We start from the raw sequence: 27,013 nt of genomic DNA on the forward strand, positions 1-27,013 counted from the left end.
TATCACTTTCTCTCGTTTTTATCAGTTTATTTTTCCTGCACGAAGAAAACACCTTCTTGATCCTAAAAAAATATGAATATTCCTCATTTTCCCAACCAATTATGAAGAACAAAGAAATAAATGAGAAAGCATTTGTGTCTTCTTAAAGGTGCTGTGAGTGATTATTTGGAGGAGTGACAGAAATGCAATATAATCTACATAACTATGTCTATAGGTATATTAAGACCTTATGAAGCGTTATGTTTTTATTAATTCGAATGAGCTATTTCTATACATACACCGCGGGTCCGCTTGCGTGGAATGTGGCTGCCTAAATAAATGCATAAATACTCCTTTGCAAAGAAGCGAAAACATGACGACACCTTAGTCACCATCTCAGTGCCATAGTGCTTATAAAGGGAGGGGGAAAAGTGGAGTGAGTTGTTGGCTGAAATTCGCAACCTCACCGCTAGATGCTGTTAAATTTGATACACTGGAACTTTAAGACATCGTTGATATATATTTCTTTCCGTGCCCTTAATTCGAAAAAATGTCTGCATGCGAATGAGACCATTAAAACGACATAAGTATAGACACATGATATGCATCAATTGTTATAACAAACAAATATTTAATGATAACGAATTAAAAATGATGAAAAATCAGTTTTTTACGCGATTCAATTATGCATTTATTTCGCTCGCGGTAGAAAATTATATGTTGGCAATCTAAAAATGTGCTTTGTGTGCTAAAATCTAAATTAACTAGTTTAATAAAAAATATAAGAAAATGGCTAAATGTACCAGACTATTATTAGGATTAACACAAGTCATGTTTTAGGGTCACAAGATTCTGTAATTATTTGCCCTCGTGTTCTTTTAAATATTGACCATCAAGCATTTACATCCGGTGAAAAAATTACACAAAAAAATTTCTGGCAGCTGGGGCGCCAGAAATATTTCATAAAATAAAATAAAAATCCTCTGAAAATGACACGACTTTCTCAGTTTTCTTGTAAATTTGCAGTCACGGTGGCTTTTTGATGTTTTCTGTTCTTTTTGGTCACTATAAATGTGATTTCTACCAAAAATCCCCTATAGATTTCCATGCGAGAAAGTGAGTAAATAATGACAGAATTTGTGATTTTGGTGAACTTTAACATTTAAAAAGTGATTGATTGTGAAAAATGACAAACATGAGGAGCCGTAGCAATGATATTCAGTGAGACATGTCCATATGTACAAATTTATAGATGCACATAACTCAAGAAGAACCTCTAAGAGAGTCCGGTCTGGAGACAAACCCTTTAAAAAAACAATGTGTGCATCTCTTGTGCGGCCCGTCCTGGGCCTGAAGGCGGCACCATAATAAGGTTTATCTCCCCTTGGAAGGCTGAATTAGAGAAAAATGAAAAACAATAGACTATAAAGGATCCTCGTCGCTCTCTCTATCAGCATTCGGTTTTCCTTCAGGCACGGAATGAAGAGAAGAGAGTGGGATCGTGGATGAAGGTGAAGACAGTTCCTCCTGAGATGTATTACTGGAACTTCTGCTGCCGTTGCCTATGGCGATATTACACTCCATCCCGGTCGTCTGGACACAACTGCTGACGGAATCTTCTTTAGTTTCTCTAATCACCCCTTCGCTCCATAACTCTCTGTCCCGCGTGGGAGAGGACGGTATGGAGGCGGAATGGGACGGTCTTTTGGACTTGCGCCTTGCGTCTCTGAAACTGGCTAGAGGGGGACGTAGTCGCACTCCGCTGCGGGTCGAACCTTCGATCGCTTTCTGGAGCTGGATGATTTTTCAAATCATTTCATATAATTTATTTAGTATTTTTAATGTTCAAAAATGTTGTAAAAATGAAATGAATGTAAAAATCTTTAGTTTGTATTTTTACATTTACTGATAAAATGCTTGTGCCAATTTGGCAAACTTGATAAAAGGGGAGTAGTCATCTTTACCTCTTTTAGTGCCACCACCCCAACCAGTCTACCAATACTGGTTACATAGGCATCGCTGAGACCCAGCAGAGAAAACAAAGTGTGAGTCTGGAAAAAAAACAATAATTATATGCATGTGTGTCATATTGGTCATTTTCTTAAACATTAATGCCATTTTAGCATCCAATGCAATTACATTTCAATTTTTTTAAGCAGCTTAAATTTCCAAATACTTGTTGGAGTCACTGTATATATAAAGCTTGAGACGCAGAATACAATGCTGTTGTTTCCTACGGAGATAGTGTGTATTTCCCAAAGGTCATGAAATAATGAGACAGTCCTACAAAGAAATAAAGCCTTGTTTGCAATTCGCTTATTAGGAATAAGAAATCCCCAATATAACAGTGTTTTGGATATGATTTCAATCGGATTGGCGATGACCTTATGCAAAGATGTTCTCTCCACCAGCTGAAAAGGTGATGGGTCAACGCGGATCTGATCAATGTCGATCGGCTTATCCAGCTCTTGCTCCTCCCAGGCTTTGATCTGAATAACCCAACAACACATAATCTGAGTCATGATGCCACAGATTGTGACTGACAGCACACAGATAGCAGGGAATTGCCGTGCTTGCTGTCACCTATCTGACTCTGAACGGCAGTGGGAATAAATCAATTCAACACAGTACCTCTTCAGGAGTCATGTTATCGGCTACAGGAGGGGCCGTCGGGCTCTAGAGAGAGAATATAGAGGACATTCAGAGAAATGAGAGGCAGACCAATAGCGGGTGTAGTGCACGAACGTTTGGAGAACAGCATCATAATTCACACTAAAAATAACCCTTTAGATTTTTCATCCTCTTTTGCAACTCTAAACACTTCACACGGCACGCTTGAAGCCATCTGCTGGTGAGAGCTGCTAACTCTGGGAAACTGTGCTGGTATGAAAGGACAAAATGTAGCTCCAACCGCTTTCAAAATGACAGATATTAAATGGGAGATTTGTCTCCATCTACAGATGAATTATGCCAGCTACAGGAATGATTTGTGATGGGGTGAAACTAAACCAAGGCAAGCCACTGCGTAAATCACTTCTTCATCTGAATTTGAAAATCCTCGGAAAGATTTTCACATGTATACTAATTTATGTCTTCCAGTGCAATTGTATGATCTTGATTCTTAAATGAAGACGGATTTCATTAAAAAGCTAAATAACTTAATAGGTAAAGTCTTGTTTTCTAAAAAAAGAATCAATCTTAAAACAAGCAAAGATATGTGCCAATTGGGCAAGGAAAATAAACTTTCAAGTCGATTATTTTAACCCCATTGGCAAACTCAACTGCAAAAATAAAAAGAAAGAAATTCGTTGTTGCAGGGATATCGTTTTATTTCGAGAATGCGCTATTTATATTCAGTATTTATGGGTACCATTTATATTATAGCTGTAATTTTTTTACAAAAAATGAATAAAATTGTATTTAATAAGTATGAAAACAATTATTTTATCAGCTGTCACTGCCGATTTCGCAGAAAATGTCAGTTGTTTTTCAACACGTGTAAAAATAAGTACGTAAAGTAACCTGCAAATCTATATTCCAAAGAGAGATGGCGATATAGAGGCAAACGTTACAGACTGTAGCTTTAAAGGGGGGGTGCAACAGTGTTTCATGCTATCTTTACTATGTTGAATATGCTGGCCTCTCATGCTGAACATGGTCAACGTATCGCTTAGTATTTCTGTGTTCGAATCACCAAGTGAATCCACCATTACATCCACTTTAATCTCAAACTAAAACTGTTATTTAAAGCATTCACTGGTAATTCTTCTCTGTTCTGGAGAATTAGACTCGCCAGGTGCCGTCCTAATTGACGATTTTATATATGACTGCACGCACCTCTGGCTCACTTTGTGGCGATGAGGAAGAGGATGAGAAAAGGCGATGCAGAGTTCTCCTCATGACCTGTAGGGCACCTGTATTTAAAGAACACTACATTATTATCAATGAGATCCTACAAAGGTAAGTCCTGAAATCACAAACAAACATATTACAATATCGCATATTTGAGCCTGAATTTGTATTATAAAGAGTTAAAAGAAAGTGTTTGAATGCCAATGAGCTTGAATATTTAAAACAAGCTTGTTGCTGGGCAACAGTTTTAACTCACCAGTTGTGGTGTGATTAGAGGGGATGTCTGTGGTTTTAGTGGACCCCAGTGGGCCGTTGCGCTCTTCAGAGACCGTGTTAGCCTGTTAATCATTTCAGTTATAGTATACGCTTAGTTTACCATGATAATGTGTTTTCAGAAAAGAACATTTACTTTGCATAAAATGTTGCGTATTGATGTCAGATCAGAGAACTGAAGATCCGCATCAGAGCAAAACAAAAGGAAGCATTGTGTGCGAATACGTCTCCTCTCACCTTCTCTCCATTTTCCTCTCCAACCTCCTCATCCACAAAAGGGAAGCACTCCCAGCTGACCTGTGACCCGGGGCTGGGCACGCCCTCACTCTGGTTATAAACCCGCCTCTCTGCTGACAACCACCAATCAAAGGCAGCCTGAAGTTCACATCTCTCGATGGAGCCCAACAGAATCATCGACTCTGCGAGAAAAGGATTTCTTGAACTCAGTAAATTCCTCCTAATCCAACAGACACAACGTAATCCTCAGTTTTCCTTCATTCTGCAATACAGACCTTTGGAGTCGACGAGTGGGATGGTTTTGAGGGACGTGGAGTCGAGGAGCTCGTTCAGTTCTCGGTATGTGGACTGGGGTGATAGAAACTTTATTTTCTTCACCATGATGTCCTCCACAAAGATATTATACTTACTGCCATGCAAAGAAAAAAAGACAGGGAAACATATATTTGAATTCAAGAGCCAATGTAGTTTCTGTAAAAAAAATATATATTTCTTGGTGCAGGGCATTAAAGAGCCAAATCATCAGGGAAACTCAAAAAAATTATATTGATTGAGAAAATGAGGTCAAAGATACAATTATCAACTTCAATATCCCATATAAGCATTCCGGGAGCAGTACCTGATGTGTCCGATCCCAAGCTCAGGGAGATAGGGCAGTTTCTTCACCTGAATGATGGAGTCATAAAGAGAAGGCTGCAGACCCTGAGCCACCATGTTGGCGAGGATCACGGCCACCATCATGGGCAGGATGTGTGAAATTTGCCCTGTTAGCTCAAAACAAATCACCGCTGTGGAAACCGTGTGTGTGACTGCCCCGGTCATCGCTGCTGCCCCTAGAGGTCAGAAAACGGAAGGAGGAAAATTTCGAGATGACTGGACAAAAAGATGAAGTTTGTGGAACTTTGATGGATGTCAAGGGTTTGGCAGGGACGAAAACGTTTTCAGACCGATAACTGCGTAGCCTCCGGGAAGGATTTGGTACACGATCCCATCGAACAGAATTCCATTTGGAAAGAGCGTGGCCATGATCTCACCCACCAGACGTCCGAATGCTGCGCCTGCTTGTTTCAGTAACATATGATTATCCTCACATCACAAATCACATGAATTAATTTGTTAATATCATCGAAAATTTTGACGAAAGATCCTGACAAAAAATGCCTGACCCAAGATAAAAACAGGCATGAAAGCTCCAGACGGGACAGGCATTGTTGTAGAGACCGCAGACATCCAGAACTATGTCATAAAGAAAGATCAAAATGTACACTTTAATTCATTACAAATAACATCCTTTATATTATAATACATTATTTATTTTAAAATATAAATACATTATATTAGTTTAGCAGATGAACACAAAATAAAAAGACACCTTCATGATGAAGAAAAGGAGAAGGATGACAAAAACGCTGACTTGGGGGTGGAGCCAGGCAGCAGATCTGCCCAGTCCAGGTGGCATGGGGGAACCTGAAATCTTCGTCCAGGTGAAGTTATCAAACAGTGAATTAATGCACTCTCTGGGCATCAGCTGTGTGACAAAAGAGACATTTTCAAAAAAACTCCACATTAAGAGCATATGGTCTGTGAACCTCCACGTAAATACACACCTCTCCTGCCATAAACTGTCCAAAACCCGGAGGAAAAGTCAAAGAGGCTATAATCAGTGTCACGACACCGGGGTAAAGCAACCGGCTACAGTAAAACAAACACGCAAACAAGCAATTATTAAACTGTGCTGGATGTACAATTGCAAAATAAGGCGTAATAATAGAGCAATACATTTTGTTATAACAAGTTATTAATGTGTATTTGGTGACTTGCTGTTTTGTTAGGAATCGCGTAAGTGCCGTCTGTCTCCGCATTATCAGAACAACCTGTCTGTTCAGATAAACAAAGAACGCTCCTAAAAACCCACATGAAATCCTGCAAACACACACACAGACATTAAGAAACATTTTGTCTCAGCCAGACATCTAGTAAAAATCTTAACATTAGATATAACATTCTATCTATTTAAATAAACATTTTATTTGAGCACTGATGTATTACATGAAAAGATTTTGACTTCATATTGGTCATGTACCGATACAATCTATTTATTTACACACAAAGTCGCGGGAAAAAGTGATGTCCAGCCTTGGAAACTTGAAATATACCACACATGTGTCCAATGGTGTGACATGCAGCAAACATTTAGAAGACTGTTAATATATTTTTTACATCATTAAAATGTATATTTATATGTTATGATGTAGGACACATTTCTATAAAGTTACATTTATGATTAAATATAGATTAAAATGTTGTATGCATGTATCATAGTTGGCTTTGGTGAAAACGCAAGCTCAGCTTTGAAGAAATGTAAGGAGGCTAGGAAAGACTAAAAGAATTGCTAAAGAGAGGTTCAACAAAATAGGAATAACTCATTAAACTGTACTCGGTGTGTGCTTTATTTCCTGTGCATTTTAATCATTGTAAATTTTATATATATTCAAATAAAAGACATTTCCTGGATGTGCTGTAGATTGCTTTTTGCCAAAAACATTCTGTCCAATACATACATTAAAAGATGAGAGTTTTGTCCATTGTATACCATACACCTCATATTTTGAAGATTCCATCCAATCTGAGGGGGCATTCGAGGGAAATATTGTACAAATTTCCCTCTGGACATCACTTTTGGCCACTGCTGTATACACTGTATGTAGAATTCTGTATACAGGATCTCACACACCCGATAATCGCAAAAGCTGGCAGTTCCTGCAGGTCAAAGGGGAAGTCCATACGAAAGTTTGTTCGAAAGAGTGCTGTTATCGTGACTGTGAAAAACAAAAGAAAGTATATCAGCAATACAATATATTTTATTTTGATTTATCATATCAGCTTGTGTGTTTGTGTCTCATCCCCACCAGAATCTTTGTTCCACACTGAAAGTACTCTGAATATGAAAGCACTGAACGTGGCAGCAAAATATCCTCTCCAGTAATTCCTCACTGCAAAATATGTTGACGTGACCTCAATACTAAACAACACACCTGAGAGAGAGAGAGCGAGCATAAAAATAGAAAAAATAGAGTTAAATAACAGCAGCGAAAGCATGTGAGAGTTCAAGAGAGAGACTTCAGAGGGAGCGAGAGAATATGAGCGGTAGGGACAAAAACGGGGGGAAAAAAAAGAATAATGTCTCTCCTGGTGAAGTTAAAGGGTTTATTTCTCAGCAACAAGCAGCACCAAACACAATTACACAAATAATACATTTAAGCAGGTTTCTTGGACACAATGTTGTGTCGCCCGAGGTGCTCTGACAACCGGAGAAATCGATGGGTCACATTTCACTCCTAAATGTCCAAACTGAATTAGTATGTCATTATCCACCAAACCCTGCCACTCCCTGGGCAGTGTACTAACTAGTAAAGTGATGAACAGATGAGGACAGACTGTTTGTCATGAATCTGCCTTCATGTCATGTCTATTCTTTTGGGCACCCAGGACTGCTCCCATCAAGTCCCCGGGGACTCCACGCTCGCGAGCGCCCCCGGGAACTAAGACTTTCCCACCTTATCCTTACCCTATTGGACTTCCTCCCGTGAACTTTGTTGTTCCTCCACCCCCCCTCCCATGTTTATTATTTTTATTGTCTCACCCCAACCCTGTGATTTTGCATGCTTGTTTGCCCCTGATCTTGTTTTCTTTGTTTTGCCTTGTCTTGTCGTGTTCCCAGTCTGCCTTGTCTTGTTAGTCTACCCCTTGATGAACACCTGGAGGTGTTCATTAAAGGGGGGGCTTCTGTCATGAATCTGCCTTCATGTCATGTCTATTCTTGGTCTTGAGGCAGATTCATGACAAAGTCTTGTGTTTCATGTGAGAGAGAGATGTTGGCTATCGGCTTTCTATGCTCTCTCTCTGGTCCGTGTCTTTGTTCCCGCCATCTCGTTTCCTCGTTAACCTTCCCTGAGTGTTTCATTACCCGCACCTGACCCTTGTCAATTATCCTGTGTTTGTTTCCCCTATAAAACATCCTCATGTTCATTGTCCTGTGCTCGTTCATTGTATTCTGTACCTTGTTTGCTGCATGTTATATGCTCTGGATAAGTCTTGCGTCGTGTCTCTAGTCCTTGTTTTGGTCAGTTAGTTTAGTCTTGTTCTTAGTATTGTTTTCCCAGTCTAGTTAGTCTGTGTCCTGGTTGTCCCTATTATTTATCCTGTCTTGTTTTACCCCCTCGTGGGTTTTTGTTTTCTGTCTTATTGTATAATAAATTATCTGTTAACCCCTTCATCGCCGTGTCTGCCTGCCATTGGGTTCTTCTCCTCACACATCCGTGACACTGTTTGCAATAGTGCCACAAAGTTTACACTTTACTTCCTGTATGAATGGCTTACTTACATTTTCCTCTGCATATTAAAGGGATGGTTCACCCAAAAATGAAAATGTTGTCATCATTTATTCACCCTTACAGTATGTTATATGTGACTCTATGAAACTCAAAAGAAGATTTTTTTTTTAAATGATTCAGTGGGTTTGCGTTCATACATTACCATGGAAATCAATGGTGGCCAATGTTGTTCAAAAAATCTTCTTCCGTGTTTTGCAGAAGAAAGCCATACAGGTTTGGAATGAGGATGAGTAAATGATGAATGAATTGTAATTTTTGATTTTGGGTGAACAGTCCCTTTAAGCTATGATAAAGAAATGATGTATGTAAATATAAAAAGTTAAAACACATGGCCTTTCAGAATTTAATGAGAAAGAAACATCGGAGTTGTTCGTGCTTATGAGAATGATTTTTCACGCACCAATGATTTTTAAAAATCCACACAAACACACACACACATACTTTAAAGATGCTTTATCACACTCCTCCGAGTATATACGCTGTTTAATAAACATAAACCACGCACAGCATATGAATTTATAACACTCGGGTGCTTTTAACCGTGAAGTGTTGATGAAGTTAATTATTCAGCAGGCACGAAAACATCGAGAAAGATATGAGGGACTTTAATCAGAGAGAGAGAAAAGGAAATGTTTACCTCCGAGGGGAGTCCCAAAGCAGCAGCCCACCCCAACAGCACATCCTACCGTCAGAATGTCTGTGTAACCATAGGGGTTCTACTGACACCAGACACAAGAGAGAGAGAGAGAGAGAGAGAGAGAGAGAGGGAGAGAGAGAGAGCGGGGGGGAGAGAGAGAGAGAGAGAGGGAGTTTGAGGTGAAGGGAAAGAGGAGGATGACGATGTTAGTGGGAACATGAAGGCATGTCAGGAGAAGCGTAGTATTAACATTGTCAGTGAGTACATTGTGTGGGACAGAGAAAAGAAAGAGAAGAAAAGATGGAGCTCAAAGAAACCATAAAGGAAATGATTGATAAAGCAGAGAATAAACAAAAGGGTGAATTGAACGTGTGACTTTAGAGAAGAGCCAGTGAGTGTGAATTCATCCAAATGCAAACCAAAGCTTTAAACATACCAAAACTATAGCAGAAACCCAAGGGGCAAATAGAAAAGCTCATCAAATACATCAGCCGTGTGTTGATTTTCTTTCGTAGAGTGTTTATGTACATGGGGAAACATGGCGTGACTTGCCTCCCACTGGGGCGGCGAAACAGGTGGCCACTCCCACCGCACAGGCACAGACCAGTAGATCCTGAACATGGGCGCTATTCTGGGTGGTTTGAGTGGGGTTCAAATAAAAGCATCAGGACACACGCATTCAATGGGTTTGAAGTTAATACACATGCCAGACCATCACTGTTAATACAAATGACCATGTTAGAGAAGAAACAATAGGTCAGGGATGAGAAGGGGATGGGGAACGGGAGGAGAGAAATATGAATTTAGTCCAAAATCTAATCACAACAAAAACACATACAGTATAGACACACAGCGCAGCATATTAAACTGAGGATGAAATTCAAGAGCGGTAGCCCTTAACCGCTGATCAGAGATCAGGCATCTGTCTGATAATACTGTAGAACAAGCCTCCTAATGGCTATTGCAGAGTGAGAGGATGTGAGTAACCTGATCCTAGATCAGCCATTAAGGTCTGCAGCTTCTGAAGAGTACACGAGAGCACTCATGCCACCTGCGCGCACACGCATACACATTCACTCACAGGGGCTGATTTTTTACCTCGTACACACCGGTGAAGATGGACATGACCCTGCTCAGCACTGCCGCACAGATACTGGCAATGTGCACAAACGGACCCTGAGGATTTGGATGTCATTAAACAGGCGATGTCATTAGTCAGGATAGGTAGGTAGGTAGGTAGGTGGATAGATGGATGGATGGATGGATGGATAGATGGATGGATAGATAGATGGATAGATAGATGGATAGATAGATGGATAGATAGATGGATAGATAGAAATACAGACAGACGGACGGAAGTACAGGATGGACAGGATAGACGGACAGGGTAGGTAGGTGGGTATTTAGGTAGGGAGACAGACAGACGGAGGGACAGGATAGACGAACAGGGTGGGTAGGTAGACAGACAGACAGAGAGACAGGATGGACAGGGTAGGTAGGTAGGTAGATTGGCAGACAGACAGACAGACAGAAGGACGGAGGGACAGGATAGACGGACATTGTAGGTAGTTGGGTATTTAGGTAGGGAGGTATTTAGATAGGTAGGTAGGTAGAGGGACAGACAGACAGAAGGACGGAGGGAGGAACAGGATAGACGGACAGTGTAGGTAGACAGACAGATTTATAGATAGGCAGATAGACAGGATAGACGGACAGGGAAGAAGATAGAATAATACAAAATTATGTAACAAATGTAATATTGTATACACAGTATTATGATGATATATATTAAATTAAATTAAAGAAACAATAGAGGTCCACCTCTTTTCCGATGGGCATCCCACTGCCCAGACCAGCCGTAAGACCAATGACTTTAGCCACAAATGCTTTGAGAGTGAGATATTCCTTTAACACCACACCTCTCAGAATAGTCTTGAGTTCAGGGATCCCAGAGCCTGAGACACAGAGACATGAGATTGAGAGAAGTACCATAAGCGAGCAATGAATCCCCAAAAAGACAAACACAATTTTACACGCACTGAAGATCTTGTCACAGTGATTATAGAAGATGAGAAAAAAGATTGGCTTATATCCTGAAGTGCGATACAGGCTCACTGAAAAACTATAGAAACAATTGTGACATGAAGAGGAGAAAAAAAGGCGAGATGACACTATTTTGGATGAACGTATGGTTGGGAGATTTAATGTGCTATGGGTAACTGTTGGACTCTTTTAAATGCGAACATTGATACTACAACTGCAGAATAATTCAGAACAGCAATGTGAAAGACTGAGACATTGCAAAGATGCCTGAAAGTTGTAAAAAATCAGGCGAATTCAATCAAAGGTTCATTTTTTAACTGATACTAGAAAAAAACTACAGATTTTATTGTTAATACCTGTAAAAATGCACAAATTTTTCATGTCACTTTACAATAAATTTGCAGTTTATTTTATAATTTAAAGTTCTTTGATGAATTTCCAAAATACAATTAAGAGAATTTTACTGTATTATTAACAGATTTTTCACATATATACAGTGTGCAGTATTCAAGCTCTGCAAACATTGCATCTATATTTTTATTTTGACCAGTTTGGTAAGCTTCAATTTACTGTAACTAAATGCAAATAAAAAAAACTATATTTTCATTAGTAATTTAAGAGAAATGCCGTCACTAGTTCACAGAATGAAACAAAATCATTGCAGTAAAATGTCTTACAATAAACAAACACCTATAAATAGTTAATAAAAATAAGTAAATAATTTTGGAGTGGTCTCTTAAATTTTTCAGCAGATGTATGTGTGTCGAGGGAACAATATAAAGCGAAATCAAGGCAAGAATGAGTAGAGATAAGATGTTCACACCTATAGCTTGTGGAGATACCAGGTGACAGAAGAGGGATGCAAATACAATAAGGATGATGGGATATGAGATCCAGGCCAGATACTGGAGAGCCACATTTCCCTTCAGCTCTCCATACATCCATTTATATGCTAAGAGACAGAGAGCTTGGTTATCATATAATGTTGATGATGCTTTATTGTATTTTAATAATGCATAAATACTATAGCAAGAGCAGTCATGTATTATAACTGATTAGGTTAAGGCATAATACACAGCCACACACATTTAAAAATACCCTTGTAGTGCATTTTACAAAATAAACAGTTCCAACCTTTTAAAATATCTTAAAATATAAGACATAATCACAGCTATGATGCAAAACCTACTGCACAATTATTTCATTAACCTTACTATACAGGCCAGGGAAGATTTAGAACAAAGATGGCACTTTAAGAAAACCATTAAAGACATTTGACTTATAATTTATATTTATGTCTTATTTAAGGTTCATGAAGCTGGAACTGGTGTGAAATCTTAAATGCACTGCAGGTCACTTTGCATTTGCAGCATCTGCCAAATGCATATATTTTATATAGTAACCTTTAATAAAAGAAATGTGACACTCAAGGCCTCTCAGACTTTACTGCTTATATACATGCTTCAAGTGTTAGGCTCATAAAATACGAGAAAGCTGCACAGATTATGACACATGCAGATCTATATTCGGCCAGTATATGAGTGTCTTGCAGTATATGAGAGAACAGAGAAAGTTGTTTAATACCCTGCAGGCTCTTGGCACTGGCATAGTCCATACTCCAACTAACCAGAGCCATAGTGAGACCCAGGAGAACCAGAAAGATCCAGTCCTCCCCAAGCTTTGTCACAATACACCTCTGAATTCTGGCCAGGCAATCTGCAATACAAATGCGTTACATAAATGCAACGACCATTCCAGGCTATTATATAAAAAATGCAGGCTTCAGGTCTAAAAACACCACTCGTGTTAAAACGTGGGTTTAACCAATTTGTATTGTTTTTATAATACTGTAAGAATAAATTTTTGCCTTAATGTGTTGTCACTTACCTTGGCATTTGGAATATGGGCGGGGCTTTTTTGTAGAGGAGGACTGGTTTAATCCTTGAGTCGTGGGCCCCGCCTCCAGACCGGCATGATGTACACGGCCGCGGCTTCTCCGGGTTGCTTTGGCATTTCCAGCATGTCTCCTCCATTGCCTTTCCGTTAACAGACGCGTAGCCTCCCGTCTGGCAACATTACCCAGCTGCTCCCTATATTCTCCATACAGCTGAAAAAGACACGATTATCAGGAAACTAGGAATTATCTGCAAGCCCTTGACATCATTATAATACCCACAATGCTTAGCAAAAAACACCGGGACCTAATGACATCTGCACTGAGTACAATCAATGTAAACAACCTCCGAAAAATAATTGCCGATGATTCAGCGCGGGAATATCACAGAAGACATGGGGCCGGATTCACAAAACATTCTTGAGAAGATATTATGTTTAACTGACATGTTTTTTATTGAATTCTAATTTAAGAAAAAAGTAAGGAACTTCTTGAGACGGTTCTTGAAAAAAAAAGGATTATGCTGTAGTAATACACTGAAAGTATAATAATAAGTATATTTTTAACGCTTGCAACCTCCAAGTCTGTCCTATGAATTAGTACCAACCACCGCTCCAAAAGAAAAGTTACAGTGTTTTTCACCTATAAAACAGGAAGATTTAATTAAACTTATTGCAACATCTAAACCTAAAACTTGCTTATTAGACCCAATACCAACTAAATTATTAAAGAGTTACTACCTGTTGCAATTGAGCCCATTTATAACATTATCAACTCGTCAATTAATCTAGGCCATGTCCCAGGACCCTTTAAGATGGCCGTCATTAAGCTTCTTATCAAGAAACCAAACTTAGATACAAATGAACTAGGAAACTATAGACTGATTTCAAATCTCCCATACCTGTCTAAAATACTAGAAAAAGTAGTGAGCACTCAGTTGTGCTCTTTCTTTCAAAATAATGACATACAGGAAAAATTGCTTTAGATCTCATCATAGCACTGAAACTCATTAAAATTATAAACGACCTGCTTATAGCATCAGATAAAGGCAACATCTCACTCCTGGTCCTGCTTGACCTTAGTGCTGCGTTCAATACTGTAGACCATAACATACTTATAGATCGCTTACACAATTGTACTGGTATTGAGGGACAGGCACAATGGTTCAGATCTTACTTGTCAGACAGACATCAATTTGTTTATTTACATGGGGAATCATCAAATCTAACGCAAGTAAATTATGGATTACCTCAGGGATCGGTTCTGGGACCCGTGCTGTTCTCCATATACATGCTGCCCCTCGGAAACATTATTAAAAAACATGGAATTAGCTTCCATTGCTATGCAGAGGATACTCAGCTATATATCTCATCAAGACCAGATGATTCCTCACAGCTATCCAAATTGGCAGAGTGCATTGAAGATATAAAACATTGGATGACCTGTAATTCCCTTCTTTTAAATTCTAATAAAACAGAAATATTACTTATCGGACCAAAGACACGTAAACCGAATATTTCGGTTTATAAACTGCAAGTTGAAGGATGTACAGTTACTCCAACAAATACAGTAAAAGATCTAGGCGTTATATTAGACAGCAACCTGTCATTTCGAAATCACATCTCAAATGTCACAAAAACAGCCTTTTTCCACCTAAGAAATGTTACCAAATAACTAAATATTCTGTGTTGCTGACGTAGAGAAGCTTATGCATTTATGACCTCAAGACTTGACTGCTGTAATGCACAATTTAGTGGTTTTCCTGCATCATCAATAAACAGTTCTTATGAGATCCAGAAAATACAATCACATAACCCCAATGTTATCAACTTTATCAACACATTAAGAATCGTATTGACTTTAAAGTTCTTTTAATCACTTATAAAGCCTTAAAGGGTTTAGCCCCTACCTACCTAACAGAGCTTCTATCACACTACAACCCATCACGCTCTCTAAGATCTCAAAACTCAGGACTTTTGATAATACCTAGAATAACTAAATCCACCAAAGGGGGTCGAGCTTTCTCATACGTAGCACTTAAACTCTGGAATAGCCTTCCTGATACTATTCGAGGCCCAATTTAAATCAAGATTACAGATGCATCTTTTCAGCCAAGCATTCACTTAATGCAAAATATGCTAAATAAACCACCGGGAGACTGCTGACATTAGATATTCTTTACTAGGTGTTTTTATAACAAGTTAAACTATTCATGTTCTGTGTTTTATCTTTTTTGTGTTTTTAATTTCCCCTGTAAAGCTGCTTTGGAAAAATGCACATTGTGAAAAGCACTATATAAATAACATTGAATTGGATCAAATGCTAATATATATACTGTAGGCTATATAAGAATGAAATGTGCTTGTTATGCACTTGTGTGTATATGTTTATCTAATAAACCTAAACAAGCGAGTGTTATATTATGTTGTTAAGAAAATATTGGAGAACTTTTGAAGAAATGTTTGAAATCGCACAAACAAACATTCTTACGAACTTCCTATCATTTCTCTTAAGAACAATCTTATATTTTGTCTTAAGAACAGTTTTGTGAATATGGAATATGATTCTTAACACATTCTTATTTACTCTTATTCTTGTTTTGAGCGCTCTAAAGATTGCCTTGATTGTATGTGTGTGCTTGTGAAAGTCAGAATGTGCAGTGAATCGATAACACTGCATGTGTGTGTGTGTGTGTGTGTGTGGTGGGACGTTGAGTCATTTGTATATGTCAGACAGAAATAGTCAGGCTATGCGTAACAGGGCAGAATGGAAAAAGATCTCCCCCGAGCACCTCCCAAACCACATATATGCTTTCTCTCTCATACGCTCTCACACACACAAGCTTTGACCCTAAATTTACACCTAAAACTATTTTAAAAAGCAATAGTGCCCAAACCACAAAAAGGCCAAACCCATGTCTAACTTGACACAGACCCGTGGACGGATCACACTGGATATTAGCCAGTAGAGGAGGAAGCGATCTACCGAGATGGACATTCTTCACCTTCCTTCCATTACACGCAATACACACGACTACATGCACACACATTCATGAGCGGCACAGATCCCACGTGGTGCTGCGGAGATCAGATTCGGTATGCTCATGCACTCACAAACAATAATCACTCGTTCATTTCAATGATCAGATAAAAAATTAAAATATATATAAAGATGATATAAAAATGAACAAATACAAGATGGATGTAAATAAATATTTGCATTTGCTTTGTATTCTCATTTCCATAAAAGCTTTTAAAATAAAAAAGGAAGGAGAATGACAATCAAAACAAAGCAATAGATTTAATAATATTAATCATATTCACTGTAAATAAATCCTGTAAACAAAACAAAAATGTATTTAACGTTACATTACATGTGTTTCCTATAATTGGCAGTATTTTCTGTAATTTAACTTTTTTCTCATAGTTCCAAAATACGTGGAAAAAAGTAAAATTACAGTTTTTTTTTGAGTTTTCCTTTGTATTAGTAGATTATAACAATATACAGTGCCATCCATTACTATTGGCACCCTTGAGCAAAGAAGGCTGTAAAAGTAAATCTTCATTGTTTCTCCTTTTATCTTTTATTTAAAAAATCTACAATATTTCCAACGTTTCATTAAAGTAAAACAATTTGAAGTGGGGGAATAAAAAAAACTCTGATGTCACAATTGTTGGAACCCTTCTTATGAGTAAAATATCTCCCAAGTTTATTCCCATTGATATTTACATTTTCTGAGCACACTAAGGTGTCCAGTCATGACTTCTTGTTGTACAGGAGAATAAATATTAGTAACACAAACCCCCTTAATCATTCATCACGATGAATAAAACCAAAGAATATAGTTCTGATGTGCAATATAGTTCTGTGGAGCCACACAAAATACCAAATGGCTTTAGGAATTACTTAAAACAATAGAATCTCATTTGCAACATCAGGGCCATGATCAAGAAGTTTTAATAGACTGGAGTTGTTGAAAATCTGCTTGAAACAGAATGTGTGGCTATATTGTTTCAATCCACAGCAAGAAAGCAAATTTGAGTGGCCAAAGTGGAAAATTGCAGTAATCTGTTTAATTTTGGCGTCAGAAAGTATTTAATAAAAATGAAGGAAAACTGCACCTCCATCACCACAAGTTGTTTGGGACACTGTTCAAGAAACAAATCTTCTGCTCTCATGCAAAAAGAAACTCCACCATGTTAATCTGCCGTACTGGAACTTCAAGCAGGGTTCTATGGCCATATGAAATGAAAAAGTGTTTTTTTGGCAGCAATAACACAAGATGGTGCACACAGTGATAAAAAATGCCCCTTATCCACAGTTAAATATGTCCCCAGATCTTTATTGATGTTAAGAACCTGAACCTGATCTTACTTGATATCCTAATGATTTTAGGCATAAAAGAAATGTTTTTACCCATACAATGTTCTATTACAATGTACGTACAAATATTGACTGGTTGGTTTTGTTATCCAGGGTCACATGTGTAGAATTAAACGTAAACATTATTGTCAAGTTTTTAGATACTGTATACCAGTGGTCAAACTTTTCCGTTGTCCCCTTTGTGCATCGCTTTGCGGCCCCCAAAATAACAACCTATAATCCTTAACTTAGATTTGTAAATTTCATAAAATGGCACAAAATCTGTGACCCCCTGGATTCATCTTGAACCCCCCCCCCCCACGGGACCACATCCCCCAGTTGGAGAACCAATGCTGTATACTACCATGTTAAATGAAACAACAAAACAGCTGGACTCCAAAAGGAATTCCTTATCAATATATTCTTTACATCTATAACATGCATCCATAATAGAGACAAAGGCAAACCTACCTCATGTGCAGCTGTGGTCTTAGTCATACTGTATTATGGACTTCCTTATGCACATTCGTCCACTGAACATCTAACACTAACCAGCTATTCAACAACATTTATTTATACCTGTATGCACGAAACAGACATGTGAAAGGAGTTTTCACAGAACAAAGAATGAAATGTATTGAACAAGACATATCTGTTTGTAATTCTTCTCACCCAACACACTATCATGACAAGTTAGAGACTAGAGTTTGTGTGAGAGAAACAGGGATCCAAGGCTGTGTCTATCATTGCCTCTTTAATTTTCTCAACATGGGACACTGATTTAGAGTGACAGTGTGAGAGACAGGACAGGGAAACATTTACTTAACATCACCCCATTTTGTCACCCTCTCTCTTTATCACTCTTGCTGTCTTCCAAACAGACTCTTTCCCTTTGCTCTTCGGGTCCGCTGTTTTCCTCTAACCGATTCCACGGTGTGCTTTAACAGAGGTCCTGTTCCAAACACTTCCTCATTTGATGACACCTATGAAACTTGAAAACTCTAACTTCAAAATGTATTGAAGCTCACAGCTCAGATCAGTGTACAATCGCATTTACCTCAGACCAGACATGCACCCAAACAGACCCCTGCCACAGTGATATGTCTGATATGTCAAAATGAATTATCATAACACTTAACAAATGTGTTTCATGAAGTAACATTAAAATCTCTTCTTTGACATTCTTTGATCTGCCTGAACCAACTCACATTTGGTAATTCTACTGGAGGTTAGATCGTGTAGAAACATGTTCTAAAGGGAATCATTCCGAAGAACCACTTGTACATCTCACACCTCATCTCTCCAAATAAAAGTGTCTAGAAATCTAGATCTCTAAAATCAAGATATTAGAGTAGCAAAAATCAGATGACCACAAAGGCGGAGTTTGGGGGTGGGCGGGCCCAGAGCCAATCAATTTAGCCAGAGCTATGAATTTTCTCAATTGTATTTATATTATTTTTATTAATTTAGTGTGTAGAATGAGTAAGTTACGCTTAAATTCTTTTTACATTAATGTTTTGGCGCGCAAATCTCAAAGTATCGCGTGAGTAGACGCTCCTCTCATTCCTAAACGTCAAGAGATGGATATTCAAAGTTTTTTTAACAAACCTACAGCTAAAAGAGTGAAATGTCTGATTTTTATTCTCCTGCTGCTCATAAGGACACAGCAATCGACTTCGCGTCAGAGAACACATCTGTCCGTGGAACCTGCAGCACCAGCAGTACCGCTACCGCGTCACCCGCTCAACCCTCAGCCGGATCAAGACATGTCAACGATCTCAGGGAGAAAGCTACAGGGCTGAAACAGCCCATCATTTATTCTTTACCTAGGCACCAAATTGGACATGTTAATCGTGCGTTCTCTTCCTTTTACTACCTCAAGTTCCCATGGATAGAGTACCTTTGGATTCTCCTGTCGCCCCTGTTCTTCAAATATTGTAAGATCAGGCACAGACGAACAGTTTACAAAAGTGGGAGCTTGGAACTTGAAAAAGCTGTCAGAGAAGCTCACAAAACATGCTTCACGGGTTTATTTATAAGGCATTTGTGGGAGAGCTACAAACAGACTGGTACGACAGGGTCTGCGGCAGCATGACTGTCACACAGCCATCAAAGCACAGTAGAAAAAAACAGACAGTACTTCACAGCATTAACAGCAAATCTGTTAATATTGTAAAATTGCGATCTGAACTAGGCTTGCCTTTCCACGGACACCGTGAAGATGCTGATGCAGAAACAAGGGGGAATTATTGTTTCTCAAAATACAACCCTGATTTCAAATCCACGCAGTCCAAATATTTTAACTGCACAAGCCGAGAAGTTCAGAACGCAATTGTTGCATTGTGTGCAGAGCTCGTTCGTGTAGAAAAAGTACACCGAGCAACTTTCTGTTTGCATTAGATACACAGAGGGGCTTCAGATAAAGGAGCCATTTATTTGCTTCGTTGACTGTTCCAATTCTGGTGATACTAAGGGATTGTTTCTGGCAATAAAGGAGGATTGCAGTCGTGTGGGCTGAAGGACATTCCCATAACTGCAAAGGCATAGGATGTAGCCTCTGTAACGTTGGGACATTTGAGTGGTGTTCATCAAGGAATCAAAGAGGAATCTCCCTTTGCTGTGTTTTATGTTCATTGCATGGCGCATAAGCTGGGTCTTGTCCTCGTTGAATCATGCACAGTGAACAGAGACATTAAAACGTATCAAAGCAAAACCCGTTGGACTTGCAAATATAGATGTGTTTATGCTGTCAAATCACAGTATGCTGCCATCACTCGCTGTTAGAAAGACTTGGAAGAGGGAGAAAAGTGGATTGAATCACCACATGACAAGTCTCAGCTTCATTACTTCCATAATTGTTCTTGAGGAAGTTCTTAGAGTTGTACACGAAACACACAAAAGACTGCCAGGTGCTAGTAAAACCATGGCCGATGCAGCCTCAGCAGTAAGGAGCCTGAGAACACATCTCCAGCTTTGCAGAGAGGAGATTTCATGGGAGGCAATATGGACGCAGGTGAAAAGGTTTTGTGATGATTTTTCTGGTGTTTGTGCAGAAAGTTCCTCTTGAACTGTGGAAAAAAGAATCTCGCGAGCATCTTCCGGGCTTTCGCAGTACTTAGTACAATGCAGTAATTCAGTTGTGAAAAAACAGCATCGGTCCTTTACTAAGCACGTATGAAATGGATCGAGTGAAATGTGCGATCGCATCGCCGATCACCCTTGAAAAAGGTAAAAATGAAATGCTTACGGAAAATATGGTATTCAAAAACATCAGAGCTATTGGTCTGCCGGTAGATGACCTTCCAGGCAAAAATGTGAAACTCCGCCTATGGATGACCCTTCGTGGATTAGAGGCAAGAAAGCAAATGAAATAGGTGAAAAGTGAGAGAGCGAAAGACAGAGAGGGAGGAAGAGGGTAAGAGAGAGAGCAAGAAAGAGAAGAAAAGAGAGAGAGTGGATGTTGCTAACAGACACAAGCATTGAAGGGCATAGTGACTTTGAAAGTTAATTAAAAACACAAATATGGCATTCAGAACGTCCACATGTATGTGTCATAAAATCTGAGCTGTACATTGAATGACAGGAGTTTGGAATAAGCAATTGCATAACATCCAACAACACATACAAACAATAACATGTTTTAATAGGATTTGCATTGACAATATGAAGCAGAATATTCCATCAATAGTTTAATTATTTATGTTGATTTATCCACAAATAAAAAATATATATGACAGAGGCTCAGTGCGGAAACACTGCACCACTCTGTAAAGCTGTCTAGTACATGTGATATGACAATATGTGAAAGTTACTGAACAAATCTATTTAAGCTGAACCGAAAAGAACATAAACTCAAATGTGGTTATAAAAATAATATTAGGCATATTAAACACCCAAGTCTTACGGTGGATGTAAGCATTTCCATAAAATATTTGAGCAATTTCAACTCAAAGCCACGTCTGAGAAAATAATAATAATGATTTTATCTCACCAGAATTTGATCAAAATTCAGGACGGTCTCAAAAGTGTTGATGGGTCCCTTTATCATGATTATCTTTCCTATGCGGTTTATCTACGTTCCTTCTTTCTTTCCTCGTCCTTTTCACCTTCAGAAAACACTGAAATATTAGTAACTGTATCTGCCTTATAGGGGATGTCCTGCTGGTGAACACAGAAGCAAACCACATTACCCACGATGCACTGGACGTCATTCAAAGATTGTGTGAGCTGTCAGCAGCTGTTAATTCACAGAGCGGTCGTTTCCTAATCCTGTCTGGACCGAGGTCCACTGACTTCAAACTTCTTCAAATGATGTTGAACGTCAATTGTCAATTAATTTCTTGTTGTCTATGAATTAAAATGATGGTAAAACTCATAGTGATTTTAATCATTAACCACATAAAACAGTGATTTGAACCACTATACTACAGATCACAAGGTTTTTCTAGATGTTAGAATAAGAGTTAACCCATCAAAACTATGGAATAACACAACAATAATGTATAATTTAGTCTATGTGACTAAAATTAATCAAAACTATGCTATATTTTGGCTAGAGTTTGTTAACTACTGTACCCTTTGCATTTCATCAGGCAGTCTTGGGGTTTCACCTTGGGAATCTTTTGAAAAGTTGTTAAAACGGATTATGGGCTGTTATTGGCTGCTTTTTCTTCATTATTTGGTCCATGTCATCGATTTCCTAATATTGTTTTTGTTTAACTTATAAATAATGTGTTGCCATTATTACATTTTTTTGTCTACAAAAGTAATTTCAAACATTTAAGCACACGCAAAATTGGTTTTATAGTCTGCATGATGTAAACACGGGTCCGGAGGGACTTCAGGTTCCATTTTTATTCATTTGTTTTATTTTTAATCTTACATATAAAATTACATTTTAAACATATTCGTTTAACCTTTGGGTTTGGTCATAAAGGTTCTGGTGGTTGTGTTTTGTTAAATCATTCGTGTAGTGTTAAAAAACTGAAACAGGAAGTTCTTTTGGACCAGCGTTAAACCCAGCATTGGGCCAAAAAGTGACAAACTCAACCACTGGGATAAATTAACTCAGAAAGTGCTTTAGATTTGACCCAGCATAAGTTTATTTACAATCCAATGGTTGGGTTCATCCCTTTTGACCCTGCTGTGTTGAAAATAACCCACAAGGTTAATAGCAGAGGCGTCACTAGGCCCTTTTTAGGGGGGCTTCAGCCCTAAACTTCTGCCCAGCCCCCCTAAAAAATTATTTGATTAATTAATTTGTGATCGCTTCAGTCCCCTTTAAAAACTCATTTGTAACGGCGGCGCGCTGCGTCAAGTTTCGGCTCCTCCCCTGATCTGAGTCTGCATGGATTCAGTGCGTTTTTCAATCCGCAGGGGCGCCGAGCAGAGCGAACATCAGAGAGCACAAGGTGTGTGTGTGTGTGTGCGTGCGTGTGCGCATTTATTGATAGATTGCTATGATATGACATCTGCATCGGTGCAGTTCTTGTAATTGCAGTTTACATAATGTTACTGGACCAATACACGGTTCGGTTTCTCATCCAATACCAGTACGTCTTCGCTACAGTGTGGTAGTTGTTTTTTCTTCCAACAAAAATGAAGCGATTAACACCTATGAAAACATACTTTAGAAAACGATCATGATTTATTTTAATTTACTTTTTAAAATTTAAAACATTTTATTGTTTATCTCGGCATTACATTGTGCAGCCATGCCCAGAAATGGTTAAATACACACATCATTGTCTGAAAGCAACAAATGGCACAGAGAGAGAAACATCATGTGGAGTTATTTTGTTTTGTAATATTAAATATTTTTTTTGTATTAAGTAATAATGAATCATTTGTGTATCATGATACATTAGAGTAAGAGTAGAGTAAAGGGATTTGTGTTTTATTTTAAGTAATTGATTTATAGAAGTGGCAAATTGATAATTCATGTTGTTATTTTTAATAAATAGAAATAAATATAGAACAGATTAAACATATTTCCAATAGACAATTACATTAATACATGTTTTGTCTATATTCTTATACATACACTTCTCGAATACAATGAAATAGTGGATAGCAATAAGGTTAGTAGTATACAAACCTACCCTAATAGTCAAATAATATTTTTTTAATCATACCCTTATTGGGGGCTGAGCCCCCCTAAAATGAAAATCCTAGAATCGCCCCTGGTTTATAGATCGGTTTAGATTTCGAAGCAGTGCAAACTGTCCTCAAGAAAACGTTCAATAAAAAGCATGATCAAAACTTGATTTGCATTTCTGCCCAATAATGAACTGAAGCACTAGTTCCAAATCACTTTTATGTGCTGCACACTTCCTCTACACTCACTGTCTTTCTGTCTCAGTGTCTGTTCATTGCTGTCAGTCATCAGTCAGATTCCCAGAGGTCTCTCTGTTAAAGACGGGGTCATTCACAGCTGTGTGACCTGGAAGTGAAATCACTTAACTGTTGACCGTCAAAACAACACGCGGTGCTGTTCAACATACAGTATCTCTAAGTGAACGGACACACACCGACATGTTGGTTCTTCCTATTAACTTCTACTGTTTCTACAACAAGCATATTATATATTCTTTCCCCTAATCGTTCATTGAAATCGAACACACCTCTCTGTATTTCACATTTGAATAAAGACACTTCTGTATAACGCAGCTGAATAAATTAAAGACCGTTCCAAATTTTCATTTAATCAGCATTTCTAGAAGTATTGGGGCCAGTCTGTTGAATTTCAACAAAATCCAACCTCAGGAGTGTCATCCAACAGCAATGCGAAAGACTGACAGCATGCCAAGACACATGAACATTTTTATTTTAACTTTAACTAAATACATGTACAAATATGACTGTTGCATTGCTTAAAAGAGGACATGAACTTGTTTTCTTTGCAGTATTTGAGATCTGAAAAAATACAGAGCATCCTTTCTGTTATTTTCACCTGTTTCGCCGCAATTCATTTTTTCTGCAGATAAATGCAAACACAAACCATCTTTTTATTTGAAATTTGAGAGAAATATTGTAGTTCACAGAATAAAACTAAAATAATAATTTTGCCTAAATTCAGAAAAACCACAAATAATTTTAAAATGGTTTCTTAATTTGTACCCATGGCTGTATACTGTATGTTAAGTCACCATTTTTGTCATTGCAATATTATTCACACACTCTTGTTACAGCCATTAATCTAATACCCTCAACAACACTAAAACTTTGCTTTGTAAGCACAAAGGTGCCACTATAGTTTTGCCTCTGATTATAGACCAGAGCATCTGATCAAGTTTTTCTCTGACTGGATCATTTTCTCCCCAGAAACCTCCAGTGTGTAAAACAGACCGAAATGGAACAGGAGACGTAGTAATGCAGACAACTTACAAAGGTTAAAAAAGCACCTTGGCCATCTTCCCATATTTTGCAGCAAGAGTGGAAAATCGATGTGGATCTCAGGATGGCTAGAGCCAAAGCGAGAAGAGGCCAGGTGAAGAAATGGAAGGTTGAGAGGTTATGTGTGCAATCTTAATGACTTGTGATAGCTAAATAATTGACACCTTTTTTCGCTGTATTCTCTCATTTCCTTTCAACCGACACTTGACCTTTTCTTTTTCTCTCGCACAATCCGTTTCTTTCAGTAATAATATCGTCATCTGCTCTTCTGCGCGATGGACGCAACTCTGACAAATAACTTCATGTACCCGATCCGCTGACTCAAGGCCGGGCAGCAGCCATACAACAGCGGCGACCACCAGCAGTAGCGAGAGGTTAAGGCGTATATTTAACCTGCATGCTCAGGTTTCTGCGAGCATGTAGCAGCAGAGACATGGAGCGTAGCACAAATGCACAAATACGCACACCCTCGGAAAAAAAACTGCAGGTTCATTACAGCTGACGGAAACGGTGAGGTTTGATCTCAGGATCTGCTTAGCTCAGCATGTCTGTGACATTGCGAATGATCTCGAGGGCATTCGAGATTTTCAGAAACACAAAATAGCGTTGAAGGCTTTTGAGATTTGCGAAAAGCTATGGCGATCATAAAATCACTGACGAGCAATAAAGCAAAGTCGCAGTGCAACCAAGTGCACAACTCAATAACTCAACTCAACAACTGCAAAACTCAATATAAACGTGTGTTAAGCAACCACGAAATCTCCAGTATTGAGTTTAAACTTTACTACAAGACAGACTGTCTTCAATCGGCCGGACGCTGACACAGGTTGCAATTCTCATACCTAGAGTCGTACTACACCACCCCTGCGTGCTCCATGCGTGTCGCCACCAAGAATAGAACGGAAAATCAATTAAAGGCTACTGAAGTTAAAGACTCCCTTATTTAAAGAGACGTATTTTCACCCAGACAAGCGTTTCTAGGTTAGAAGAACGGATCAGATTGACCATGACACACCTCAGCAAGCCATCCACGAACAGGCAGACGGCGAAGCGCCTCAGATAAGACCACAAAACAACGGGAGAGAGAAAGAGAGGCATATAAAGGCAGTGACTGACCAGGGTCTGCTGATATCTCAGAGCTTTCCTTTGCGACGCATCGGCAGCCATCGACACGCTCGCACTGAGCCAAAAATAAACACACACGGTGAAACACATACACTCTCCACAGACTCTTACCCGTTTATTCAGTTACACACACCACCCCGCTAAAGCCGAGCGACGCACACGGTGTCTCTCTTACGTTACAGTACCCGCAACACGCATGCAGGCAAAGCGCTGACACACGTGATTCTTCAATTAGATACGCGCAACATGCACACCGATAGACAACCTCTCTCAATGTATGGCCTACCTGTGATACACTAGAGTTTACCAACCACACTAACATGCAGACAACGCAAAAAACACTGCAAGGCCGAGCAGACGGGCACCTTATTCATAACCTTTATGAAAAATGGCAATGGTAACTAAAGTTCTCATCAAAATATCATAGTTTTGAATACTGAATATAATCTGAATACTACAATAAAATTGGAAAACTTGGCATTTCTACAGAGACCCCTGTTCATGTGGGCGGCTACTGGATATGACATCACACACAAAGGCTTTAAGGTTTTTATCCACACGTCACAGATTCCATCATGCTCGCTTTGTTGCTTTTGTTGCTGTGTTACTATTGCACGAAATGGGATTGTGTGATACGGCTATTATATAATAAATAATTTTTTGTTTAAGGTGGGTTTCGCATATTCCTTTTACTGTTAAACATATTTAACATGCTGAATACGAAAATAACACCCTATTTTTTTGACCATCGACAGGTCCTCACAAAAAAAACACATTTCCCTATTTATTACTCCTACGCAGAAATGACAAGGTTCTGGCATA

General features: G+C 38.7%; 1 protein-coding gene across 3 annotated transcripts; it reads right to left on the minus strand.

Annotated features, from left to right (window-relative positions):
• Positions 1-595: 595 nt before the first annotated feature.
• Positions 596-26,333, minus strand: clcn1b (chloride channel, voltage-sensitive 1b). 3 transcript variants are annotated; one of them, XM_079469199.1, is made up of 23 exons: positions 26,183-26,333; positions 13,303-13,522; positions 13,000-13,131; positions 12,239-12,367; positions 11,194-11,327; positions 10,471-10,548; positions 9,373-9,451; positions 7,251-7,376; positions 7,076-7,160; positions 6,163-6,264; positions 5,949-6,033; positions 5,714-5,869; positions 5,508-5,577; positions 5,289-5,399; positions 4,961-5,174; positions 4,617-4,750; positions 4,342-4,523; positions 4,088-4,169; positions 3,817-3,893; positions 2,611-2,655; positions 2,364-2,468; positions 1,944-2,030; positions 596-1,773 (listed from the first exon to the last, which is right to left on the minus strand). In XM_079469199.1, exons 1-23 carry the CDS (start codon positions 26,279-26,281, stop codon positions 1,402-1,404), a joined length of 2,904 nt encoding a protein of 967 aa, XP_079325325.1. In that variant the 5' UTR covers positions 26,282-26,333; the 3' UTR covers positions 596-1,401. The 3 variants fall into 3 exon arrangements, with proteins under 3 accessions (XP_079325325.1, XP_079325326.1, XP_079325324.1); XM_079469200.1 differs by lacking the exon at positions 9,373-9,451 and adding an exon at positions 9,925-10,003; XM_079469198.1 differs by having other exon boundaries at positions 5,949-6,264.
• Between the last annotated feature and the right edge of the window lie 680 nt (positions 26,334-27,013).

The sequence above is a fragment of the Barbatula barbatula genome, assembly GCF_947034865.1.
Source record: "Barbatula barbatula genome assembly, chromosome: 12".
Classification (NCBI taxonomy): Eukaryota; Metazoa; Chordata; class Actinopteri; order Cypriniformes; family Nemacheilidae; genus Barbatula; species Barbatula barbatula.

Bases quoted from the DNA above. Each gene is read 5' to 3' on its own strand.
- clcn1b (XM_079469198.1), bottom strand. From the start codon at position 26,281: ATGTGTTTCACCGTGTGTGTTTATTTTTGGCTCAGTGCGAGCGTGTCG. The intron at 11,328-12,238 runs GTGTGAACATCT...TCTGTGTCTCAG, and splicing joins GGTATCTCCACAAGCTATAG to GCTCTGGGATCCCTGAACTC. The intron at 2,656-3,816 runs GTGCGTGCAGTC...TTCTCTCTCTAG, and splicing joins CGCCACAAAGTGAGCCAGAG to AGCCCGACGGCCCCTCCTGT.